This window comes from Taudactylus pleione, unplaced genomic scaffold, assembly GCF_031769625.1.
Source record: "Taudactylus pleione unplaced genomic scaffold, aTauple2 ptg000040l, whole genome shotgun sequence".
Classification (NCBI taxonomy): Eukaryota; Metazoa; Chordata; class Amphibia; order Anura; family Myobatrachidae; genus Taudactylus; species Taudactylus pleione.
Genome location: NW_028284442.1, coordinates 4352740 through 4376121, shown reverse-complemented (window position 1 = coordinate 4376121; position 23382 = coordinate 4352740). Strand labels below are relative to the sequence as shown.

At 40.5% G+C, this 23382-nt stretch overlaps 1 protein-coding gene across 1 annotated transcript in view; it reads right to left on the bottom strand.

Moving 5' to 3' along the window:
• LOC148538322 (dynein axonemal heavy chain 3-like) overlaps nucleotides 1–23382 on the bottom strand; it is a 1025530-nt gene that overhangs the window by 585388 nt on the left and 416760 nt on the right. Inside the window, exon 27 of the mRNA XM_088455384.1 lies at nucleotides 921–1159. Coding sequence (XP_088311510.1) covers nucleotides 921–1159 — 239 coding nt within the window. The remainder of the gene's footprint in view (nucleotides 1–920; nucleotides 1160–23382) is intronic.

The window sequence follows — 23382 nt, the reverse complement described above, 5'->3', positions numbered from 1 at the left end:
AAAACGTATTCTATTTTCATTTCTTCTACACTTAGAACCAGTAATGAATCAAGGTGGCAGAGTAGAAAACTTTTGGTCTTCCCAGGATCTCAACACAATAATTATTTTAATATAGCTTTTCCCAACTCACAAAGAACCTGATAATCAGAAATGCAGTGTAAAAGGTCCTCGGTTAGTGTGAAAAAGCTTGGCTTGCAGAAACTGCAGAGACCATAAAAGCAAATTAGAAGCATTAAAAGCATTTCTAAGACATGTTACTATTAAAAAGTAATTTAAAACTCTTTTATAATATTCCTACAGTATATTTTATATTGTAAGACAACAAATATGTTCATAAAATATGTATCATAAAGATGTAGAAAATTGTAGAATATAATTATTTCAAATTTATTTTTACTTATTTTGAAAAGTTTTTAGGTACCCAGGAGACAGTACGTGTACATCAGTAAGGAACAAATACCTTGCACACTTCTCAACCTCAAACACATAACCTCCACCCTCCCTTTGTTGGCAGGCATGCACCTGCTGCTTTGATCTTGCAATGACAGATGGTCCTTATTTCCTATTAAGTCACAATTTAGTGATTCATTTTAATATGCCATGGACTGCAGAAAGCTCAGTACCAGATGTCTATTTATTTTCCCATGGAAGAGTTTTTATAAGAAAAAGTTAAGACAACACATGCTCTCTTGAATTGTCTTCTATTTCCTGCTCAGTATAAATCAGAATATGTGTCAACAACAATTAAAATGTAGTTTGGGTGCCTGTAAACAGTGTAGTGTGATACAAATCAGATGTTATCTGTATTGTCAGAGACTGAAACTGGGTGCTTAATATTATTTTGTTGGATAATCTTCATGGAGTAAATTCAGCACTTTTATATACTGTATACACTTGATTTTAATTAAAAGTCAGGGTACCTTTCGAGTTTTTTTAGGAAGATGTCCTGAGTCTGATTAGCTGAAGCTTGCACTGAGAAGTTAATTTGACATACAACATATTTTTCTTGAGGTAAGTGTCGCAGGAAACTGTTTGTAATAGCTGTCTTCCCAGTGCCTGTGGGGCCAACAAAAAGTAATGGCTTGTCTTGCAGCAGCAATGTCTCCAGGAAGTACATCTGCATAGCAGTCCCAGGTGTGCTCACTATAATGTCATTAAGCTGTAAGAATAAAGGAGAACAGGTCTCAGCAATGTAAATAGAATGGTTTATTAATCGTTCTTTTCTCCCAGCCAAAGTTGTGAAAGATAAACACATACCCGTTCTGATTAACAAAGATATTAGTTTGCATCCTGCTAAAATTTTATGCTGCTAAAGTTAAAATTGTCAACGCATATGTATTATTATAAGATGTATACAAGATGTACATAAAAGCCAGTATTTAGACTTGTGGCAGGTTTTCAGGTTGGTATATTTACTATGCGGCATGCAAAATCATATTAGGAAAGGCATTCTGAAATGTAAATGGCAATAAGGATGCATAGATTTGCTACTCCTACTTCTGTACTGTGTACCCCTCAGTATAGTTACAGTATAGGTATACTTAGGAGCAAAGCAAAGTGCGCTAATTTGCACCTGGCCAAACCACATTACATAAGGGTTGGAAATGTAACGTTTATTTGAATTTGTTTGTTTTTGCATGCAGGAATAATATTGGCTATTTTTGCATAACACACAAAAGCCTAAAGCTGAGTACACACCTCACAACGGTGCAACCCATTGATGTGGCGAGTGAATGAACAATACATTGCGCGTTGCACACACTGCACGATCCACCATAAAATGATGCAATGTATCATTACATTCTGCATGTAACTACACTGCGTCATTCATTGATTCGTTCCATCTGAAGTGTAGTAGATGGGAATACTCATTGAACGACAACCAGGAATGATGGTTCGGGCATTATACGATATGTACAATATATCCTTCCGATCATCAGGACGATATATCAGACAATACAGTGTATGGTGTGTACTCTGCAATTTAGAGATGAGCTAGGATGAGCTTCCTCCCAATTGCAAATCTATATGCATATTTTAAATTTGCAACACTACTCTCCCTGCAGTGCAACATCGTTTTACCAAGGTGCAAAAATTGTACCTTCTAGCTGGCCTTACCCTCCTCTCTAAGTTTAGTCCTTCTAGTGTATCTAGCACAACATTCAGATCAATCTGTAAGGTAATAATTAACTTTTTATGCATTGAGGTTACTACTGTAGCATTTTCAGGAGCTTGTTTTTTTAATTTGTATGTAAATATGGTATATCAGAAGTGGGGAGAGTTATAAATGGATCATAACTAGGATTAACAATTTTACATTTGAAGATAAAGAACTTTGTTAATAAATGTTGAAATCTTTTTAATATTGTTTTTAATAGACAACGATTGTCACAATTCAACTCTCCTTTTTATTTTGAACATATAACATGCTGTATTACTATTATGTAGTGGCTAAATGTTATTGATCCACCAGTGGGATTATTTATGAATAAATCTAAACTAGATTTTCTGTCAGTTAATTTGGGTAAATGTTTCTAGAAACCTAATTGCTCATATTCTCTGCTGTTAAATCCCACGGTGCTAAAAAAAAAAATTCTAACATCTGGTAATATGGAGCGAGGTTTGTTACCGCACTATACCCCTATATGTGGTGTACAGTATGTGCATCAGTCTAAAACCACCAGTGGTCGGGACTACAATCCTTCAACTCACCAGCATCACCCTTCCAGTACCCAGGATTGTACAGAATGGACCCATCAAGTTAAGAGGACGCCGCTACTCCTACATGACTATATGAACAATAGATCTATATAGAATCACCATTCACAAGCATTCTGTCTAATTCAATGTGCACATCTACCTACATTATTGTGATTACATTTTTTTTGTGCTCAACAGTGTTTATTTAATCTTTTTTTTTGTGTACAACCTCATCTAATGTGCATATACTACATGTTTGTAATATTGTGCTTTAACTTTACAGTTTATTATCATAATTATGTGTATAACTTCCTTTACATATATGTGATACAAATCTGTGGTTAACAGTGTGTTTAACCAACAAATAGATTTTCACTAATATCCATCTAAGTCTGTTTTAGACTGATGTACATACACCACATATAGGGATATAGCGCGGTAACAAACCTCACTCCATATTATTAACCAAGAGGTTAGGCACCTCTATCTTAGCTGCAGCAAACCCCGCAACCCTTATTATCCAGTGCGTAAGGAACTCAGTACCATTTCCATAACATCTGGTAATGCAGCAATCTTCCGCTGGAACCAGACTGACAGTGCAGAAACCTGCACTCTCAAAGTTGCCAGGCAGAGACCACTGTCTAACCCTGCCTGCAGAAAAGCCAGTATCCTGGAAATCCTAAACATCTTAGGATCATATTCCTTATGAGAACACCATTTACCAAAAGAATGCCAAACTCTGTAATAGATGCGAACAGAAGCAGGCTTCCATGCTCTAAGCATCGTTTGAATTACAAAACTGGAAAATCCCTTCGCTTTTAGGATGGAAGATTCAAGAGCCACATCGTCAAAGCCAGACGGGGCATGTCCAGATGTTGGCAGGGACCCAGCGTTAGCAGATCCTGCCACCGAGTAAGAGGATACAGACTGTCTACCAACAGATTCAGTATGTTGGTGAACCAATGGTGTCTGGGCCAAGCCGGAGCCACCAGTATTACTGTTTGCCTTCCTGCTTGAATTTCCTGAGAACTCTTTAGAGCAGGGAAATTGGAGGCAAGAGATATGCCAACTTGAAGTCCCATCTTACTACCAGTGCATCCCCGAAGGCTGCTGATGGGTCTCTGGACCTGTACCTTTGTGGTTGTGGCATGACGCCATGAGATCTATCTCTGGTAGACCCCATTTGTTTATCAGGAGCTGAAACACTCCCGGATGGAGAGACCATTTTCTGGCGTGTATGTCCTGGCAACTTAGAAATTCAGCTTCCCAACTAAGTACCCCAGGAATGAATATTGCCGAGATGGCTGGAAGATGACATTCTGCCCAAATGAGAACCTTTGTTACTTCCTTCATGGCCGCATAACTCCTTGTGCCACCCCATTGATTGAGGTAGGCCACTGTAGTCACGTTGTTGGACTGGATCTGGACAAGCCTGCCCTGGAGCAGGTCCTGTGCCCTGACAAGTGCTTTGTATACTGCACACAGTTCTAAATTGTTTATTGGCAAATGACTTTCTTGATTTGTCCATCTCCCCTGGAAGGTGTGATGACCTGTCACTGCCCACAATCCTAGAAGACTGGCATCCATGGTGAGAAGCACCCAATTTGGAACCCAGAAAGGTCGCCCTTTGTTGAGATGCTCCATTTTTAGCCACCACAGAAGGGAGTGATGAACCACTGGGGTGAGACAGATCATCTGGGACCATATTAAATGATGCTGCTGTTCCACCTGGAGAGAGTTCAACATTTGCAGAGGCCATGCCAATATCAGAAAGTCATCCAGATATGGCAAAATTCTAACTCCCTGACACCTGAGATGAGCCATCATGACTGACATTATTTTGGTAAATACCCGAGGAGCCGTAGAAAGGTCAAAAGGGTAGAGCCTGAAATTGTATTAATAATGTTGCTGAAGGACAGCAAATAGTAAAATTGCTGGTGGGATGGGATAATTGGAATATGAAGATATGCATGCTGAATATCCAGGGAAACCATGGAATCTCCAGGCTCATAGCCAAAAAAAATTGACTGGAGAGTTTCCATATGGAACTTGGATAAACCTGTTGAGGGTTTTTAGATTCAATAGAGGGCAATAAAACCCATTTGGTTTTTGGACCAGAAATAGATTTGAGTAATAACCCCTTCCTTGTTGGGACGCAGGAACTGAGACTATTACCCCTGCCTGTAGCAGGGAATGAATGGCTTCCTGAAAAGCCAAGGCCTTGTCCACATCTGATGGAGGCAAAAAACTTTTGCATCACAGGCATCTGTAGTTTTTTTATGCCAATAATCCGCAAACTGAAGAAGTCGGCCCCCACCGTGGGATCCCCCAGGTGGAGGCCTGCTCCTTCAGGCCAAGGGCTTGTGTTCCGGCTTAGAAGCTGAACGTCTTGCATTAGGTTGTCATTTTGACTTACAAAAACTAGTCAGCTTAGAAAAAGTCTGTGCCTTACCTCCTCCCTGAAGACAGAAGGACTGAAAAGAAACCTGCTTATCTCTACTATTTGACTTAGATGGCAGACCAGCTGACTTTGAAGCCGCCAGAGTAGAAATTATGTTATACAACTCTTATCGAAAAAAGAAACTTTCCATGAAAAGGTAAAACTTCCAGCACCCCCTTTGATCCTGTGTCAGCTTTCCAAGATCTTAACCAAAGGGCCCTGCATGCTACTATTGATGCTGCTGATGCCCTAGAAGCTAAAATTATATCATCCACTGCAGCTCCTCCCAGATAGGAAGCCACTTCCCTTATGTGGGAGACATTCTTCATCTGTTCTCTGGTAGCATTTGGTAGAGAATTTCCAATGCCTCAATCCATTCTTCAACAGCCTTGGCTACCCAGGCTCCAGCTATACCCAGATGGGTAACAGCTCCATATGATGAGAATATTGCTTTAAATCAGGCTTAAATATTTTTATCTGTGGAATCCCTAAGAGAAGATGCTAATGGAATAAGCAATGTAGCACTTCTGATAAAATGTGTTACATGAGCATCCACAGTAGGCGGTACCTCCCACTTTACACATACAAAAGGTAGGAATGGATACAATGATTTTATCCTTCTATCTACATAAAACTGCTTATCAGGGCTACCCCATGCCTCCTCAATAAGCTCAGTGAGCTGTTCAGACACAGGGAACTCCGTTTTGACCACCTTTCAGTGGGGATTAAACAGTCTTATGAGCAGGTTCATCATCCTGAATATCTAGGACTGATTTAACCGCCCTCACCAAAGAAGTAACATCCACAGTAGATGAATGATCCTCCTCCCCAGAAGTAGATCCTGGAGAGGAATCCTGTGCATCATCAGATTCCTCTGATGATGCTCCTGAATCCATATGTTGGGCAGACTGAGATAAAGACAACTTGTGTTTATGCGCTTTAGTCACTACTGGTCTGTTATCAACATTAGATGGTGCCACACTCTGACTAGAATGGCCATCAACATCCCTTATTGCCAAATGCATATGAGGTGAAAACATATGTGGACACCCCATCCAAGGAGGAATTGACAGAGTAGCCAAACAATCCACCACCTGCATCATAACCTGGGACAAAGAGGTAACCCAAGATGGCTCTTGTCCAACAACAGGTAAACCGGACTGGTAAGGTATAACAGTCAACATACAAACCCTCCTTTATGTCCTGTGAGGACACACAAGCCTTACATGATTTACATGAAACCAGCACAGGTTGCTACCCCTACTTTTTCCCTTTATCTTTTGACTTATTTAAAGTAAAGGCACAATCGCAAAGCTAGCAAACAGTCACATGCAATGCACATGTAATATAATTACAATTGGCTCTAAATAAGCTACAGCAACGCAAAGGAATGGTAGGACATAGAACATAATATACCTTATCAAAGGGAGAGGCATACAGGGAGACTGACCCAGACCCTCCTGAGACCATAGCTACTGGGTGCACTGCATGAACCGTGAGCATCTCATACACATGGAGGGTAGGTGGAGCAACCCAGACACGCGAATCCCTCATAGGAACTGTGTATGGGTTGGGGGAGGAGCTGACGGGGGAGCGCCTACCTCCCCATAGCTGCATTAACCAGCCGGGTATGCTGCCCTTGTGACAGCAGATTGCGTCTGCTGCCAATCCCCAGTGTCAGACTATAGGGCCCCGGCTGGTATAGTAACGATGACAATCCCTGGTCCTTATAGCAGCAGCTTTTGGTGCATCTCTGACACCAGAAGCAAGCACTGCCACGTACAATTCCCCGTAAGCGAGGAATCGCCTTACCTGACATCTCCAAGCATCCGGTGCAGTCCAGATCGCAGCTCAGCCATGACCCGCCGAAATCACCAGCACAATTACAGATGTTGCGGCCTGGCGAAGGTAGATGGAGTCGCAGTACATGCGTCTTAATACAGACGCCTGGTACTGCCAACTCAAAAAAACTTAAAATAAAATAAAACATAAAATAAAAGCTTAGGACTGCTCTAAGCAGTCCTCCTGTCACAAAGGTGCATCTGAGTTCTGCAGCAGCACACAAAAAAACTGAAGTCCTATGGGTGGAGTATATATGGAAGAGGACCCGGGGCATTTTGGGAGCATAAGCTTTAACTGTTTGGTTCTGTCATTTTTAATAATACCTTAGCGCTCAACCTTTTATAATATAATGTAGAATACATTTATGAAATTTGTGTTTCTTATTAAACCTTTGTTTGATGTAATGACGTAAATTAATTTAATCTGTAAGGCTTTCTCGTCCCGCTTCCCAGCTGGTGAAGGTGCAACTGTCTCCTCGGTCATCCCGAATCATATATACTCTTACAGGGATAGGCAATACAATAGTACAAATTATTCTGTATGTGTATGTAACACACAGGGAGAGACCTGCGTCTCAGCGAGCCCACAAGGGACAGTCACCCACGGGGCATATCGGTAGATGGATCCCGGCGGGCAACACCTCATTGGAACAAGCTGCCAAAATTTACATCATCATCAGCGGGCCATTTGGGTTGTTTCAGCAGGTCTGATTTTGGACATATCAATTGAACCACATTGGGACATCATTCATCACCCGATCCCCTTCCCGCTATCCCTAACCCCTGCACTCAGCACTATTGTATTTGTCTATACTATACATTCCCACACATTCACCCTCTTCCTGTGTCAGTTTGTGATTTAAACGTACTTTTGTTTATGTTGACGTCGTAGATTTACTTACCGTCAGCTGGCTGTTTCTTACCACACAAGTAGAATTATTTCTGTATTTATTTAGCTATATATTTTAATTGATATATAAGGATTGGCTCAAATATCCGATTCTTATCATATTTTTGTAGTAGCATTTGAATCTAAACTAATAATATAACAATCAATGGAGTAAAAATTGCTATGATTATGCTGATATCATGAACTAGACAAATAAAATGTTTTAATAAGACATACAGATTCAATTCATTTACATCATTACATCAAACAAAGGTTTAATAAGAAAACACAAATTTCATGAATTTATTCTACATTATATTATAAGAGGTCGAGCGCTAAGGTATTTTTAAAAATGACAGATCCATAAGTGAATTGAGGGTGGTTACCTCCTATACCTGCAGCTGCACCATCACAAGATAAATTGATTTTAGAGCGCTTGTACATACACATAGAGAATAATTTAACTGTTTGGTGCCTAGTCTTCCAACCATAATATCCCCAAGGCATTCCTATGGATTCCTATGGACCCCCAAGAAGAAATGACAGTTACAGTAGGAGATGATTGGTTGGTGCTTTATCTCTTTCCACTTTAAATCTCTCCAAGGTTTAATGTATTTCCCCCAGAGAGAAGAGGAGAGACAGGGATATTTTGTATTGGTCAATACCATTTTCGGTAATCAAACCTCCCCCCATAAAAATAAATAAATTAAAAATGCACCCCATCCAACAAAAAACATACAATTTTTGTTTCTGCATTTTTAGGAAATGTACTACATGTAGGAGATATATCATACAGATGAATAGGGAGGTTCCACATTTCAATCTGGTGATAGAAAAATTAGAGTAGTAAAGGGAGCTTAAATGAAAAATCAACTTCTTCTCTAGTTTTGCATACAGTTTGGTAATACTGTCAGTTTGTAAACATGAGCACATCCTTCCTGTAACTAGCATCCCTGTTGGAGGAAGCAAGAACATTTGTTTATTCTCATGTGGGTAAGCAATGTTTCCATAATGTTAAACAGAACTGATGCAGGGTACAGAAGCCAGGTGTGTACAGGTAGTCAGTCACTTCACTTAATGTTTTAATAAAGTAACAACACAGGCACAAGTTTTTAAAATGTGGTCATTAAAATAAATATAACTAGGTGGCAAGGAGTAAAAGGGGCTGATGAAACTCAACCTATAAGATCCTCCAATTTGCCCAAAGGTGACTGTCCAATGGTCTCCGTCTACCCCTTATTATGCCTATTAATGGTCCACCCGACAAAGTGGTGTGGATTACCCCAATATGGGCTATGTCAGCCAAAAGGAGAGTATGCAGTAGCATTCTTTGCACCACCCTTTCTTATCTGACGCTCATTTCCACCATCAAATGGTAAGGAAAACAAAACACTTTAGAGAAAGGTGGTATGAATGTCTTTAAGAAATAAACCTCAGTCAGGAGCAAAGTCACAGATATAGACTCTCCTATAGCTAAACCCCCTCTCCTTAACCAGTGTCCCATTTGATAACTTGTCTAACACCCACTAATTGACTTACTGTATGTAAAGTACAGCCCATGTCTCAGGGTTCAACCACTGTCAGACTGGGTGGATTTCTGTTAGCCTTCTATGCTACTTCTACGCTACTTACAGTATATTTTTGGATTGTGGGTGGAAACTCATATAAGCATGGGGAGATTATACAAACTCAGCTAGGGCCATGGTGGGGCTCAAACTACCCTCTTGTGTCACATATGGTCAATCTGAGATTGCCTAGTTTGTATTTTTAAGATATGAGTGCACTTGTTTGGCTACACTTCACTCTCCTGTTGAATTCTTGGACATCATGTCTATGTTGGTGGAAAATTAGTATCAAAGGATTCCTCCAAATTAAAATGGGGCTGCTGAAAATAGCAGAATATGGCAAGACCTAGTTCTGGCTAGTTACAAAATAATAGGTCCCAAATTTTAAATGCAAAATCAGGACAAATTAAAACAGGCCTCAATCCACCCAAACCACATCTCTCTAAATAAAAACACTGTAATAAATATATATCATATATATACAATTTGTCTACACAGAACAAGCAGAGCAGTGCCAAAAAGCATAGTCTAATACTGTATGTTGAAGTCCCATATAGGAACTAAAGCTATCCAATTGACATACAGTATGCATATATAAGAAAACTAAATATGGTTTTATCGGAAAATAATCCACTTAGCAGTCAAAACAGGAAACACCTGGATGAGAGTTTAAATCTTGAGAGTTTTTTGAGACTGAAAAACATGCGAGTTTGCCTGTTCTGTGACTTTATTACTGGCTGAGTTTAAAAATGTGACAGTTTTCTCTCACATTTTCTAAACCCTATTACATTTGGTCCATAGAGTCTCATGACAAGTCCTTTACATCAAAATAGTTTTTAGAGTTAAGTGGCATCAATCCTCATTAGTTTGCTACTTCTTGTATATTATTTACAAAGAACAAATTTTTATTCTATGTTTTTCTTCTTTCCTTTTTAATATTTACTATTTTGCACCCCATTCATTATTTTGTTTACTTTAAGTGAAAAAATGTATTTGCTATCCGGTATAATGGTATAAAAAAATTTAAGCAATTGTAATGGTAAGGCTTTTTATAATATGAAATATAATAAAATGCATGAGCTGATTTGAGAATATTTGAACAACCACTAAAATTCCATCCTCCGTCCAAGGGCAATGAGGGTAATGATTCCACCCCCAAAACCAACTACTGTGTACCTGTTATACAAGTTGACATTTAAACCCACACATTTTAATTTTACTATAGAAGGAATCAGGGGCGCCGAGATGGGGAAGTAGCATGTACTAATTACCCAGGCCCGGGCTTGTTGGAGGGGCCTGATGGGGGCCTGACCCGATGCTGCCCCCCCTCCCTCATACTTGTCAGCAGCCCAGCACACACTGCTGTGTGCTGGGCTGCAATGGGTGTCCAGGGAGACTGCAGTGTCCTCTCCTCTGTCTGTGAGGGGGAGCAATCACACTGATCATGCCCCCCTTTGGATTTGCACCAGGCTAAGGGGCTCAAAGTGCCCCCCTACACAGCGCACAATGCCGCTTAACAGCACTGCAAATATGTTTTTCTGTTTTTTCTAAGGGGTTATGGCCATGCCTCCCATGATTAGGCAACGCCTCCACTTCCCCCTGGGCTGGCTCTCTATGGCCATGGAAGGAATAATGGCAATATTCACATTCCTTCATTCTATTTTGGTACCTGGCTATTATGTTTTTTACTCAGAAAACTGAATGTAATATATTTACAACCTCCGATTATGCCATTTTGCGGCAGCGCAAGACCCGTACTGCGAAAGTACAGGTCCTGTGTGATCATGCACAGAGTGGCAGCAGACTGTCAGTTTCTGGGCAGGGAGGGGCCACTGGGGGAAGGGAAGAGGCCAGGATCTCCATCGGTTGAAGGAGATTTCCTGACCTCTACTGAGCAACTGTATTCACCGGCTTAAGTGACCCCATGGGTTACTCAGCCTACAGCAGGTCACACAGATGTTCCCATGCTGCATCCATGGACGCAGCTCATAACAGTAATGCATGCAAGAGGCAAACCCGGGATTGGAGCTTCCAATCCCAGGATTTGAGGATTATTCGGCGCATGCACTTTTTTTTTATTCAAATCCGGGCAGCGCTGTGCACCTGCAGCAGATGGCTCAGACACTGCCCGGCTGCCCCTGCCCCCAACTGTGCAACTCTGTGCAGCATGACATGACATCAGAAATCACACTGTGTAACCCAACGCCAGCAGTCCCCACCCATCCGCATGCCCACCCATCCACCAGTCTGTCCACATGCCCATCAGCCTTCCCATCCATCTGTCCACACCTAAGCATCACAAGCAGAGGAGGACTGTCTGGACTGGCCGTGAGTATCATCAGGCAGCCACGGAGAGAGGATCACTCAAGCAGAGGCCAGTATTTGGGGGGATGGGGAAGGGGGTGAGAGTGAGATCAGGACTGGGGGGGGGGGGTGATATATAAGGACTGATGGGGAGAGAGAGAGAGATAAGGATTGATGGACAAATGGATGAAACTATACTGGAAAGTGAAAGTATAGTTCAGAAGCAGGAGCATTTATGTAAACACAATTTATACAAAGGTACTTGAGAAAAACACTGAGCAGGCTGTTATAGTGGTTGGTGATTCCCTGCATCATCCCTGCTGGAGGTTAGTGGTAACACTTGAGAGAGGTGTTATGTTATCTCTGGCCTGAGGCTGAGCCCAGCTGGGTTAAAGTTTCTGATTGGGAAGACCAGGAATCAGTGACCTACTGAGTGTTTGGAAGCAGGCAGTTCATGTCAATAACTGCTAACAATAATAAAAGCACTATTGCAGTGATACCATATATGCAGAGACCATCATATTAACCACCATATAATACAGAGAGTATCAGTGATCACCATATAATACAGATCGTATCAGTGACCACCATATAATACAGAGAGCATCAGAAATTGCCATATAATACAGATAATTAGTGACCACCATATGACATAGATAATATTAATTAATCCCCCTATGCACACACAACAATAATACACCACCCTATCCACAGACAATATTAATACACACACCACTACCCTGCCAACATTAGTTCCAGTTGCTTAGAGAAATACCAAGATGGGATGGAGTAGCCTAGCTAAGAGGAACATCCTTTAGTGAGTTGGGGATTTTGACCTACATTTACAAACTGATCCATCCTTGTTGACAAAATACTCACACATAAGAAACAACATGTTCTTAATCTTTCTATTTACATTAAAATCGCAATAGCCACCCAATGCTGAGTTAATCAGTTGATGTTTAAACAGCTTTAACAGTTAATTCAGCACTGGTTATTTTCCAATGCAACTGAAAAATATTTTAAACTGTAGCCAACCGTAAAGTACACTAAATGAAATTAGTCAATTAAATGGAAAATATTGCATTAAAATCTGAACCGTGATTGCCAAGGCTGAGTTCTCAATTTAATTTTGGTCTTGTGTTGAGAAAAGATAAAAAGCCCTGTCTTACATATTAACTCATCTTATGTACATGTATACATAATTTAAAAGTATGTATTTACTACTAATTAGTTATATAACTCTATCATATCATTCAACACTACACAAAGAATGTTTCATCATTTACAAAAGTATAGATACATGGAGTAGATGGAATAACCCTGGAGCTCAAAACCAGACAGCAAGTACACACATGCACATAGATCATAAATGCAAATAGGTGAAATTGGTACAATGAAATACACTGACATGGAGTGTAAGACCTCTGCTGGACTTCCCCAGGGCTCCCGACAAGAGCATATGGACCCAGGTTGCATCCCAGTGTAGTTGGTTCCTACTGTGAAAGCAACAGAGTTCTTAGTTGGTAGTATGAGCAATCTGCCTGGAAACACCACTGATGGAAATGTGGGTATGGATGTTCTGCTGTCAAGGAGACTGAACACCAGCATTGAAACAACACTGGATGAAACTATACTGTAAAGTGAAAGTAAGTAATTTATACCCAGGCACTTGAGAAATAAACTGAGCAGGCTGTTATAGTGGTTGGTGATTTCCTGCATCATCCCTGCTGGAGGTTAGTGGTAACACCTGAGAGAGGTGTTATGTTATCTCTGGCCTTAGGCTGAGCCCAGCTGAGTTAAAGTTTCTGATTGGGAAGACCAGGAATCAGTGACCTACTGAGTGTTTGGAAGCAGGCAGGTCATGTCAATAACTACTAACAACAATAAAAGCAGTATTTCAGTGATACCATATATTCATATAGCATCATATTAACCTCCATATAATACAGAGAGCATCAGAGACTGCCATATAACACAGAGAGCATCAGTCATTGCAATATAATACAGATAACTAGTGACCGCCATGACATACATAATATTAATTTGCCCCCCTATGCACACACAACAATAATACACCACCTTATCCACAGACAATATTAATACACATATCACCACCCTGCCAGTCAAAAAAATACACCCATAACATCCCCACACCTACACTAACATTTATGTTGAAGGACGATCTCACTGGAGTCTGTGGAACTCCAGAGTAAAGGAATAGACAGATAGTCTAGAGAGGAAGGGGTAGCAACTTGGAGTGATGGAGTGGGGCTTAAGGCAAGGAGGGAGTAGAAGAATAGAAAGAAAGGCTAGAAGGGAGTAGGGGGAAGGGATTTGGGGGAAGAGAATTATTTATGGTCAATATAATGTAAATATGTTGACAACTAGAAGCACAAACCTGTCCATCACCACATAACTGACCCTAAGGATGACAGGTAAGCACATTTTACTTCACTGTACTACTTCACTACATTTCTTCTGAATTTCTCAATAACAAAGTTTTGGCTTAGGGGTGCCGTAAAAACAATGCTGATACACTAGGGCGCCGTGATTCAAAAAAGTTTGGGAACCACTGTACTAACCAATCAGCTTCTAACTGCCATTTTACAGGCTGCGTTTGAAAAAATGACAGTTAGCAACTGATTTGCTGGTACTTTATCTCTCTCTAAGCTTTGATAAATCTCCGCCATAGTATGACAAACAGGAAAAGTAGGTAAAGAAGAAAACATCATATAAAAGAAGTTAAATAATTTTACTACTGGGGCTAATTCAGAGTTGCACACAATTTGTCTGTGGCCAGATCTTGCAATTCCCAGCAACTGTGCATATGTTGGAGCCTGCTCATGTAAATGTAAGCAATTAGAATTGATTCAGAATCATACGGATCTCAGTCATATTTTAAATTTCAGATGAATGTGTGTAACTGGGTGGCAACTGGGCGTTCTAATGTCTAGGGGGGAGATTTATCAAAGCTTGAAGAGAGATAAAGTGAAGAGAGGTGAAGTACCAACCAATCAGCTTCTAAGTGTCATTTTACAGGCTTTGTTTGAACAATTACAATTAGCAGCTGATTGGTTGGTACTTTGGGCCTTATTGAGCTATGGCCGGAATTGCAAAGCTGCTCGCAAGCAGCTGTGCAATTCATCTGTGCAGATATGGTAATGTACAGGAGGCATCATGCCTCCTGCTGCATTACGTATCCGAGCTGCATTGTCCAACGCAGCATAGGACACTCTGTGGAACATCGGCCGGCTAAGGTGACCTATGGGGTCAGGCAGCCGGCAGCCACAGATGAGAGGAAGAAGCCAGGAAATCTCCGTCAGCCGACTGAGATTCTAGCTTCTTCCCTCCCTTCCAATGGAGACCATCGCCGCCCCCTTCTCATCCACAAATAGCAGCAGACTGTCAATAACTGATAATGCGCTGCCAATCTCCATACGGGATCGCAGACCCCTTCTGCACATGCACAGAATGGGTCATGCGTCTGCATGGGGAATCAATGGGAATCTGCATTCAGCAGTGCACTAGCATGCACTTTATTTCCACTCTCTCTCCACTTTATCTCTCTCCAAGCTTTGATAAATCTCCCCCGAAGTGTGATGTGGGCATCTAGACAGAACAGCAGCTTATTGGGAATTGTGCTTATGCAGAAATCCATCTGATTGCAGACCAAGAATAGGGCTAGTACAAATGCATGCTGATAATGATGTTGGCTTCTCTCAAAAGCAGATGGATGGGGACCACTGTGATTGCATATGTTCAGCAGACTCTGAATACATGCAGATATTCACATTTATATCCAAGCAGCTGCTTTACATGGAACTCTAAATCAGGACCACTATGACAAAGACAAACCAAAAAGAATCAGAAGTAACAAAGTTTTAAATATTTTCCCATTAAATTAAACACCATTGTGTGTGTTGTGTGTGACAGTGGCAGTGCAAAATTGTATTGTTTAAGACAGTTATTGATAATTTGCAATTATCTGCTAAAATGGGAAATTGCCAAAAATCCATAATGTGCAACATTAACTGGTAAAGAATCCCTTGCAGCCGCCAGTCTCAATACCAACATCCGAATCCCAACAAGGAAGTTAAGATAGGCATTGAAATACTGTGCCAATGCCTATCTTAATCCCGATGCTGAAATGCCAGCCAGAATGAGGTAAATCCAGGGCGCCCTTAGCGTTAGCCGCAGGGGGAGGGTTATGTTTAATGAGTGTAGTACGGCTAGAGTTAGTTTTTTTGGGGGGGGTTTAAGATTAGGCACCCCTAGGGGGGAAAGTCAGAGTTAGGCACCCCCGGGGGAGGTTAGAGTTAGGCACCCCCCGGGAGGGTTAGATTTAGGGTGCGGTAAGGGATGGTTAGGGTTAGGCACTAGGGGGGAGGTTAGGGTTAGGCATCACTAAGGGAGGGTTAGATTGGGGGAGGAGAGGGTACTTACCTGCCCAGTCAAGATCTTCTCCCTTCGGGCTGCCGGTGTCGGGATATGAACCGGCTGTTATTCAGCCGCCGGGACTTCATACCCATTCCGTCAAATTTGATGGCCTGTATTGTACTGCATATTATTTGAGTAATTGCTGGTTTGTTAGCAGTGGATGTACACACAATGGGTTATAGCACATGTACTCCCCTCACACAATTATGTCTTCCTAAGAATAATCCCTGAGGAATATATATATATTTATATATATATATATATATATTATTCTGACAGAGGAATGATAAATATACATATATATTTCATTTACACTTTTTTCAGTTAGACAGCCACCTACATAGTCCCACCACCTATACAGCCATTTTCACTCTCTTTGTTCAGGAACTGTAGGGTGGGTACCCTATAAGGCTAGGGCAGGAGGGAGGTGCAAACAGGGTTTGCACAGTTAGGGTCCTCTACCCAGGCCCACCACAATGTTGAAAGTTGGTAATCATTGCAGTGGGTCATCTTGCTGGAGAGGCACTCATCCCACTTATACTTTCTGGTAGCTCTTCTTTGAGATACGGCATCTCCACTTCGATCCCCATCATCTGTGATCTGTGTCTAATCACATATCCTCCCTAAGCACCGTCAGCCACATTATCCTTAATTTAACACATTTCAAAATGCTGTCATACCCGGAACTCGGACAAATCACCTTACACATGGAGTTATTTGCTCCTGCAAAGGAAGCCTGCAAGTTCTAACTATATGGATCTACTTGTAATTGTCAGTATAAATCTTTGCAGCTGAGCAGGTCTATGTAGTGTCTGACTGCAGGGGATTGGATGTGTGGCTGCACTCTACATACATCTGCCTAGTTGCAAAGGTTTTAAACAAACATAGCTTCATATAGTTAGAATTCACATATTTTTTATGCAGGAGCAAATAGCTCCATGTGTAAAGTGTCTGACTGCAATGTAAGAGGTGATGGGTTCAAATCCCTGCAATGTAAGAGGTGATGGGTTCAAATCCCAGGTTTGACAGTATTGAGAAATGTGTACTAAATAAAGGAGGTTGTAATTGAAGATGCATTACCTGCAAAAGTGCTGGGTTCAAAATGTAACAGTCAAGGAGCTCCCAAGTTTAGTGCATGAATGTGGTAAAAGGTAATTTTGTGTCCAAATCTATCTTTTTGGAGTGTTCTGAATGTCAGTATATGTGTTCTATATGTAATCAGTATGTAATACTGATGGAGGGGATGCTGTTGTTAGTACACTGACTGGCATCCCGATGGTTCGAATTCCAAAAGGGGAACAGTGGTTACTCCCTAAACCTAACCTTCCTTTTTTGTACCCTCATACTAAACCTCTCTAACCTGCACCCTAAGTGCCTAAACCTATCCCTCCCCCCTTAGTGCCTAACCCTAACCCTCCCCCCTTATTGCCTAACCCTAACCTTCCCCCGGTGGTGCCTAGCCCTAACCCCCCTGTTTATAGCCTAACCCTAACCTCCCTCCTCTGGCATACTATCCCTAAGTCCCCCTGGGGTGCCTAAACCTATCCCTACCCCCCTGTGGCTGATACTTACCTTGCCCCAGTCTCCTTACTTTCCCTTCCAAGGTCTTATTTATGACTTCTCTACCCCCCAGCTGTCATTTGAGTGTAGGTAGGCCTTTGCCACTTCTGGAGTATCAAAACATTACAGTTTAACCATTCTCCATTATTTTTAATTTGGCGGGGTACCACAATGCAAACCTTGTTCCCCTCTCAATCAGCATTTGACAAATCGGTTGAAAGGCCTTTAGTTTCTGTTGCAAGGCTACTGAATAATCTTGGAATATTAATATTTTGTCCCCCCTCAATATTTAATAGAGAACCTGTCCTATATGCTCTCCATATTTTATCCTTAGTACTGTAATCCAGGAATTTAGCTATTACAGGTCTACGTCTAGAATTGAGTTCATTCCTTTGGGGCCCCAGTCTATGAGCTCATTCTATTTGGGGATTTGTAACCTCATTTTGAAGTTTTAATACATTGGTGCTTTGGTGCTGATATAGCCCATTAGTGCCCCTTCAGTCACTTTGGCTGGGATGCCTATGAACCGCAGATTATTTCTATGGTCCCTATTTTCAAAATCATCTATTTTTTTCTAGTAATCACTGAATTTGTTTAACGTGTTCTTCAGTGGTATTATGCACTAATAAGGCATCATCCTCCAAATCACTCAGCCACTGCTCTAAAGCTTCTATTCTACTAGTGTTCTCAGCGATTCTTGCCAAAGTTGAATCCAGAGAAGCTTGAATGTGGTCAAGTTTTTTGTCTATAGATGGCCGAAAATTTGCAACTACATAATTTGGATGGGCCATATTACTCACTTTTGGGGACCCTTCCTGAACATGTGTAGGAGTATTAACGGGTGTGATGTCTCATGAATGTTGCCGGGCAGGAGATGCTTGGCTTGTTTTACCCACTCGCTGCCTTTGTTTGCCCATGTCAGACAATTGTGCCTTGGGAGATAACCTAGAACCATTTGTTTTGTTACAAAATGTATCCATACCCCACAACCATAAGAAATAAGCATCAACCAACTGCTGACATAAGAAAAATATACTGTAGATCTCTGAATATAGTTAACTGTTAGATTGTATCTGCCCTACTCTTCTTGCTGTGGTTGGAATCATCAATATGGTTACCCTCTGTTGCAACAGTCCCAGCAGTATCCATCACATTTATGTTTTTTATACCTTTCTTATGCAATTATATTGTGAGCATTTTATATGAGATACTCCTGCTCTTAAGTAATTCAATATTCCATACAATGACCACTATACATATTAGTGCTCAAATTGACTTACTAAGACTATTGACCCCCAAACTATAATTGTGGCCCATTACTCCTTTGACAGCACTGATCTTAAATCCAATAATCCCAAGATATCACCGGGCGAAAAAAAATACAATTAGTCCTCAAATCCTGCACCCCAGGGGGGATAAAAAAAACAACAACAAACAACACACAAAAAAAAGGGAAGGAAAAGAACAAAAAAAAAAGATGAAAAACAGATAGCTGGGAGTACGCTCCCTTCTCCTTTTCCTTTTCTTTTTTCCCTTTCCAGACTGTATCCTTTTGCACTGGTTCTCAAGGGTGGTGCCTTAGCATAAGATACTCAATATGTAAAGCCCAAAAGCTGCCAAACTATATGTCACTCTCCATCCATAAACAATGCACCAATTGGAGTCTCAGTCCGATGTCTAGGCCTCTCGACAATACCACAGCTGCCCAAATGCGAAAACTCAAGCCCCGTACACTCCAGGTTTGGCACCAGATGGTTCAAGCCAACTTCACTTGGGGTGCGGGTTTTGTACTATAATCATAGTGGCACCTAAGGGAGCAACTGGCTGGCACAGTCCACATAATCACTAGAGGCAGTCATTTAGTATTAATATTTGGGCATTAATATTTGAGCATACTTTACCACAAGGGTTTAACACGTGTAGCGAAGGTTCCCAGAATCTCCTGCCACCTAAAATGTGCTACTTTTCAATGCTGGCTGGCTTACTCCTAGACAGGTTGCTCCCCGCTGGGTTTGCTTCCGCCACCTCATGCGCTACTGCTCTTAGTGCAGTAAATGCCGAGCTGATGCTGGAGTGCCACTGCCATCCCCACCAGGGGTAGCGACCGCCATCTGCGTCCGCTGCTTCTATAATTGGACCTCACGAGGAGGATCACCCCCATCCATGGGCTCCCCTCACCATGCCCAGCTCTCCAATTTAAGCTCTCCCAGACTTGTACCACGGCCCCCGGCTCAGGCTGGACTCCGGGGAATTAGTAACCTCCACGAGCTCCACCATGCGACCAGACCCAACTGCCAGGTAGTTAGCCACCGCCCCGGTCACAGGTCACGGCCAAATATATCCTTCTGCCTGCACCATGGTGTCCTAGCCTGGAGCTCTCCTAAAACGCGGCCACTCCGTGTGCACTGCCCCGCCGGAAGTCAGCTTTTCTGCTGCTTGCTGCTTCTCAAGTATATTTTTTTAAATCAGTATAAAAGTAGATGGAGAAGCTAAAGGAGTCTATAAAAACAAGCTAATCTGTTAAGTATCTTGCCCTTGTAAATCAAGTTCTTTAACTGCTTCAATAGGATTCACCAGTTTTAGCACATTGACACCTTTATCACTATATTTTCTCAACTTTGCTTGATCCTATATTTCAGGCATATGTAAAGTTTTTGTCTAAACAGACACAGATTTAAAGAAATGTTAACAGCTCCTTGATAACAAGTTCTCAGCACAAGTAGCACATTATTTCGAATCGCCTCCAATTTCTCCTGAAAATGCTGATGTTTCTGCCTGAAAATGTTTTTGTTTTTTTAAAGAACAATTATCACACAGATGTTGAAGTTACCACAGCACACACATCAGAGATTAATATGACATCTGTAGCACATGTGAAACTAGGCATTTGTTAATAGGTGGTCCCAGTTTCAACCCTTCGCTAGAGCTTGTATTATAGTCATAGGTTACCACTCTATCTTGTGACCAATTAGTTAGGCAACAAAGATTTCTTGCCTCATCTCCATGTCATGGTCACCCCTTCCACAAAGCCTGCAGAGCTGCTCAGTCTCCACAGTCCACAATTCACTCAGTGGTTGGACTGGCTGTTGGTTGGGAACTAAAAAACAACAGGTTATGTGCTCCAGTTTCTGACAGTTGGAAACTATAGGCGGCACTGAGCGATTATTGATCGCAGAACTGCTTATGGGTGGTCCTGTGCACATCCTGTCCACCCTGTAGTTTTGGCTATGATCTGTAGTTAAAAGCCCCTCTCCAATGTGTGCTCCAAAAAAGTGTTTAGTACATCCCGCAAAATTGTATGCAGTACTGCACTTACCAAAAATATAATATATATTGTTTAAGGTATTATGTAACAAAACAATTGAGAGATAATCTGTAATTGTAAATCCCAGTGGAGGTAACCTTATATTAGATGATGAACCTGACATCAGAACTGACATTAATGAGGATGAACATGGTGAGCTAAAGGAGAAAGATGCAAACTCTGAGCCTGAACCCTAATCCATAAACCAAAATCTATAACTTTTTATTTTTGTGAGTGTTCAAATAAGCACTGTTTTATTATACAATATAATGATGGGTTGAAGGAACTAAGGGCAAGGTCATCTGCTTTATAATATTTCAGATTTTTTCTTTTCATCAAATCTATATTTTTGGGAAAAATCCAAACCAAAAGCAAAACACCAGCCACTTTTGTTAAAACCCACAGCAAACAGTGACAGTTTTTATTTTACTGAGTTAAAGAAAGTATTATTAACTAATATTATTTATGAATAGCTCTGACTTCACTGATATATTGTATGTGTGTATAAATTACTTTTCTAACATTTTATAGACTTTTTTATAATAAAACAAAAAGATGATTTTTACAATAATTTATAATTGTGAAATGCCAACCCTAGTCATATACTTTTGTAGTCTATACTTTCTAAATTAATTGTAAAATGTTTTGTTTATATTTGGCAGGTCTAAATTACCATGTCCCACCAGTAATTCTTTGCTTTGGAATGAACAATTAACTTTGTTGATTTTCTAGATGAATTAGATGGAAACAGTGGAATGATCAATTTTAAAAAATCAAAGATAGAAGCCAACCATCTGTCATCTGCTTGTATTCGCCCTCATAAATTTATCATTACAAGTCTGTGTCTGGGAGTAAAATAATAAATATTCTCAGAGCTTAAAATCATTCTTAAACTATGTTTGATGTTATGCAGACACTGTGAACATTTTAATTAACCAATGAGTCAGAAGATCACTTTTTAAAGAAATGTTATAGGCATGCCAAAACTTAAAACATAAACTTTAACCTTGATAGATGGATAGTGAAATACACTGGAAGGGACAGAGGTTATTATTGTGTTATCCACAGCATCCTCTTCGCCTCAGCAGGTCAGTGGATTGTGTCATTTGTCTAATCCAAACATGCTCCATCCATACATAGATATATTTACAGAACCTACTGTACTTAAGGTAATGGTGATATTTTAAATGAAGTGTTCAAACCCCAAAAATATGGATTTGTTAATCAACACCTAAGTCTGACTTCTCATATTCTGATTATTAACTGAGCTCGGACATACTGTACTAATACAGTCAAGTAAATGCATATTGAAGGATGTATAAAATAGTATGCTACCAAACACACAAAAAAACATTTTTATGCAAAAAATATAATTTTGTACTATGTTATTAAGTTCAATGCAAAAAAATCTCAACTGTATTTGTATTTAAAAATATATTGATAATGTTAGCTATGCTGAATCCGACTTCACCCTAATGATATAGAAAGAATGGACAGATGGTCTTTGTTGACCTGTGGGTGGTTGATTTAACTCAATTGATGCATACTGAATATCATTTACAAAAGTCCAGTCAATGGGTACCACAAAGCGTGCTTAGTTTTGCAGAGCTCCACTTGAATTATCCCTTCAGTGACCATCAAGGTACCTGTCTATACTCTGCTCTAGGGAAACACCTCTGCAAACTAGAAATTAATCTTGGTGCACTGTTTGAAATTGTAAACTTCCCCACAAGTCCAACCTCCTACAAGTCTAGTATCACCCTTTTCAGTAAAATATTTTTTTCCTGTCACTTTTCCTGAAATACTGCTCTATTTAGAGTTACGGAGGGATATGGGGACTTTATAAGTGCATTAATACTGTGAGTGAAGCTTTTAATTATTTTGCTCAGAGTGCAAGTGGATATGTGCTTTGCAACATGGATACACAAAACAGTTCCCATTAAAAATAAAGGATGATATATATAGATATATATATAATCTAAGGATCTTGGTGGAACCAAATCTTGCTTTGCAATATGCTGGGGATGTCTTCCACTACCTAAATGACACCCCTATTAACATAATGCAGCCAAAATGGCTAGAGGGCAGATACTTTGGTATTCTGTAGCAAACATGACATAAAAATAATATAAATAATGTTATTTTACTGGTTTCCAAACTAAATCTAAGAAAGACCTCATTTCTGCACTGAAATTTTGGAAACTATGTGGAGAGAAACTAAAAATTGCCTCTGGCAAGACACTCATATTGAGCTTACATTGACAGAACTAATTTTAAAGTTTAAACATCACTGTATTAGTTGACATAAATTTGTTTATGAAAATTCACCTTCTCGGTTA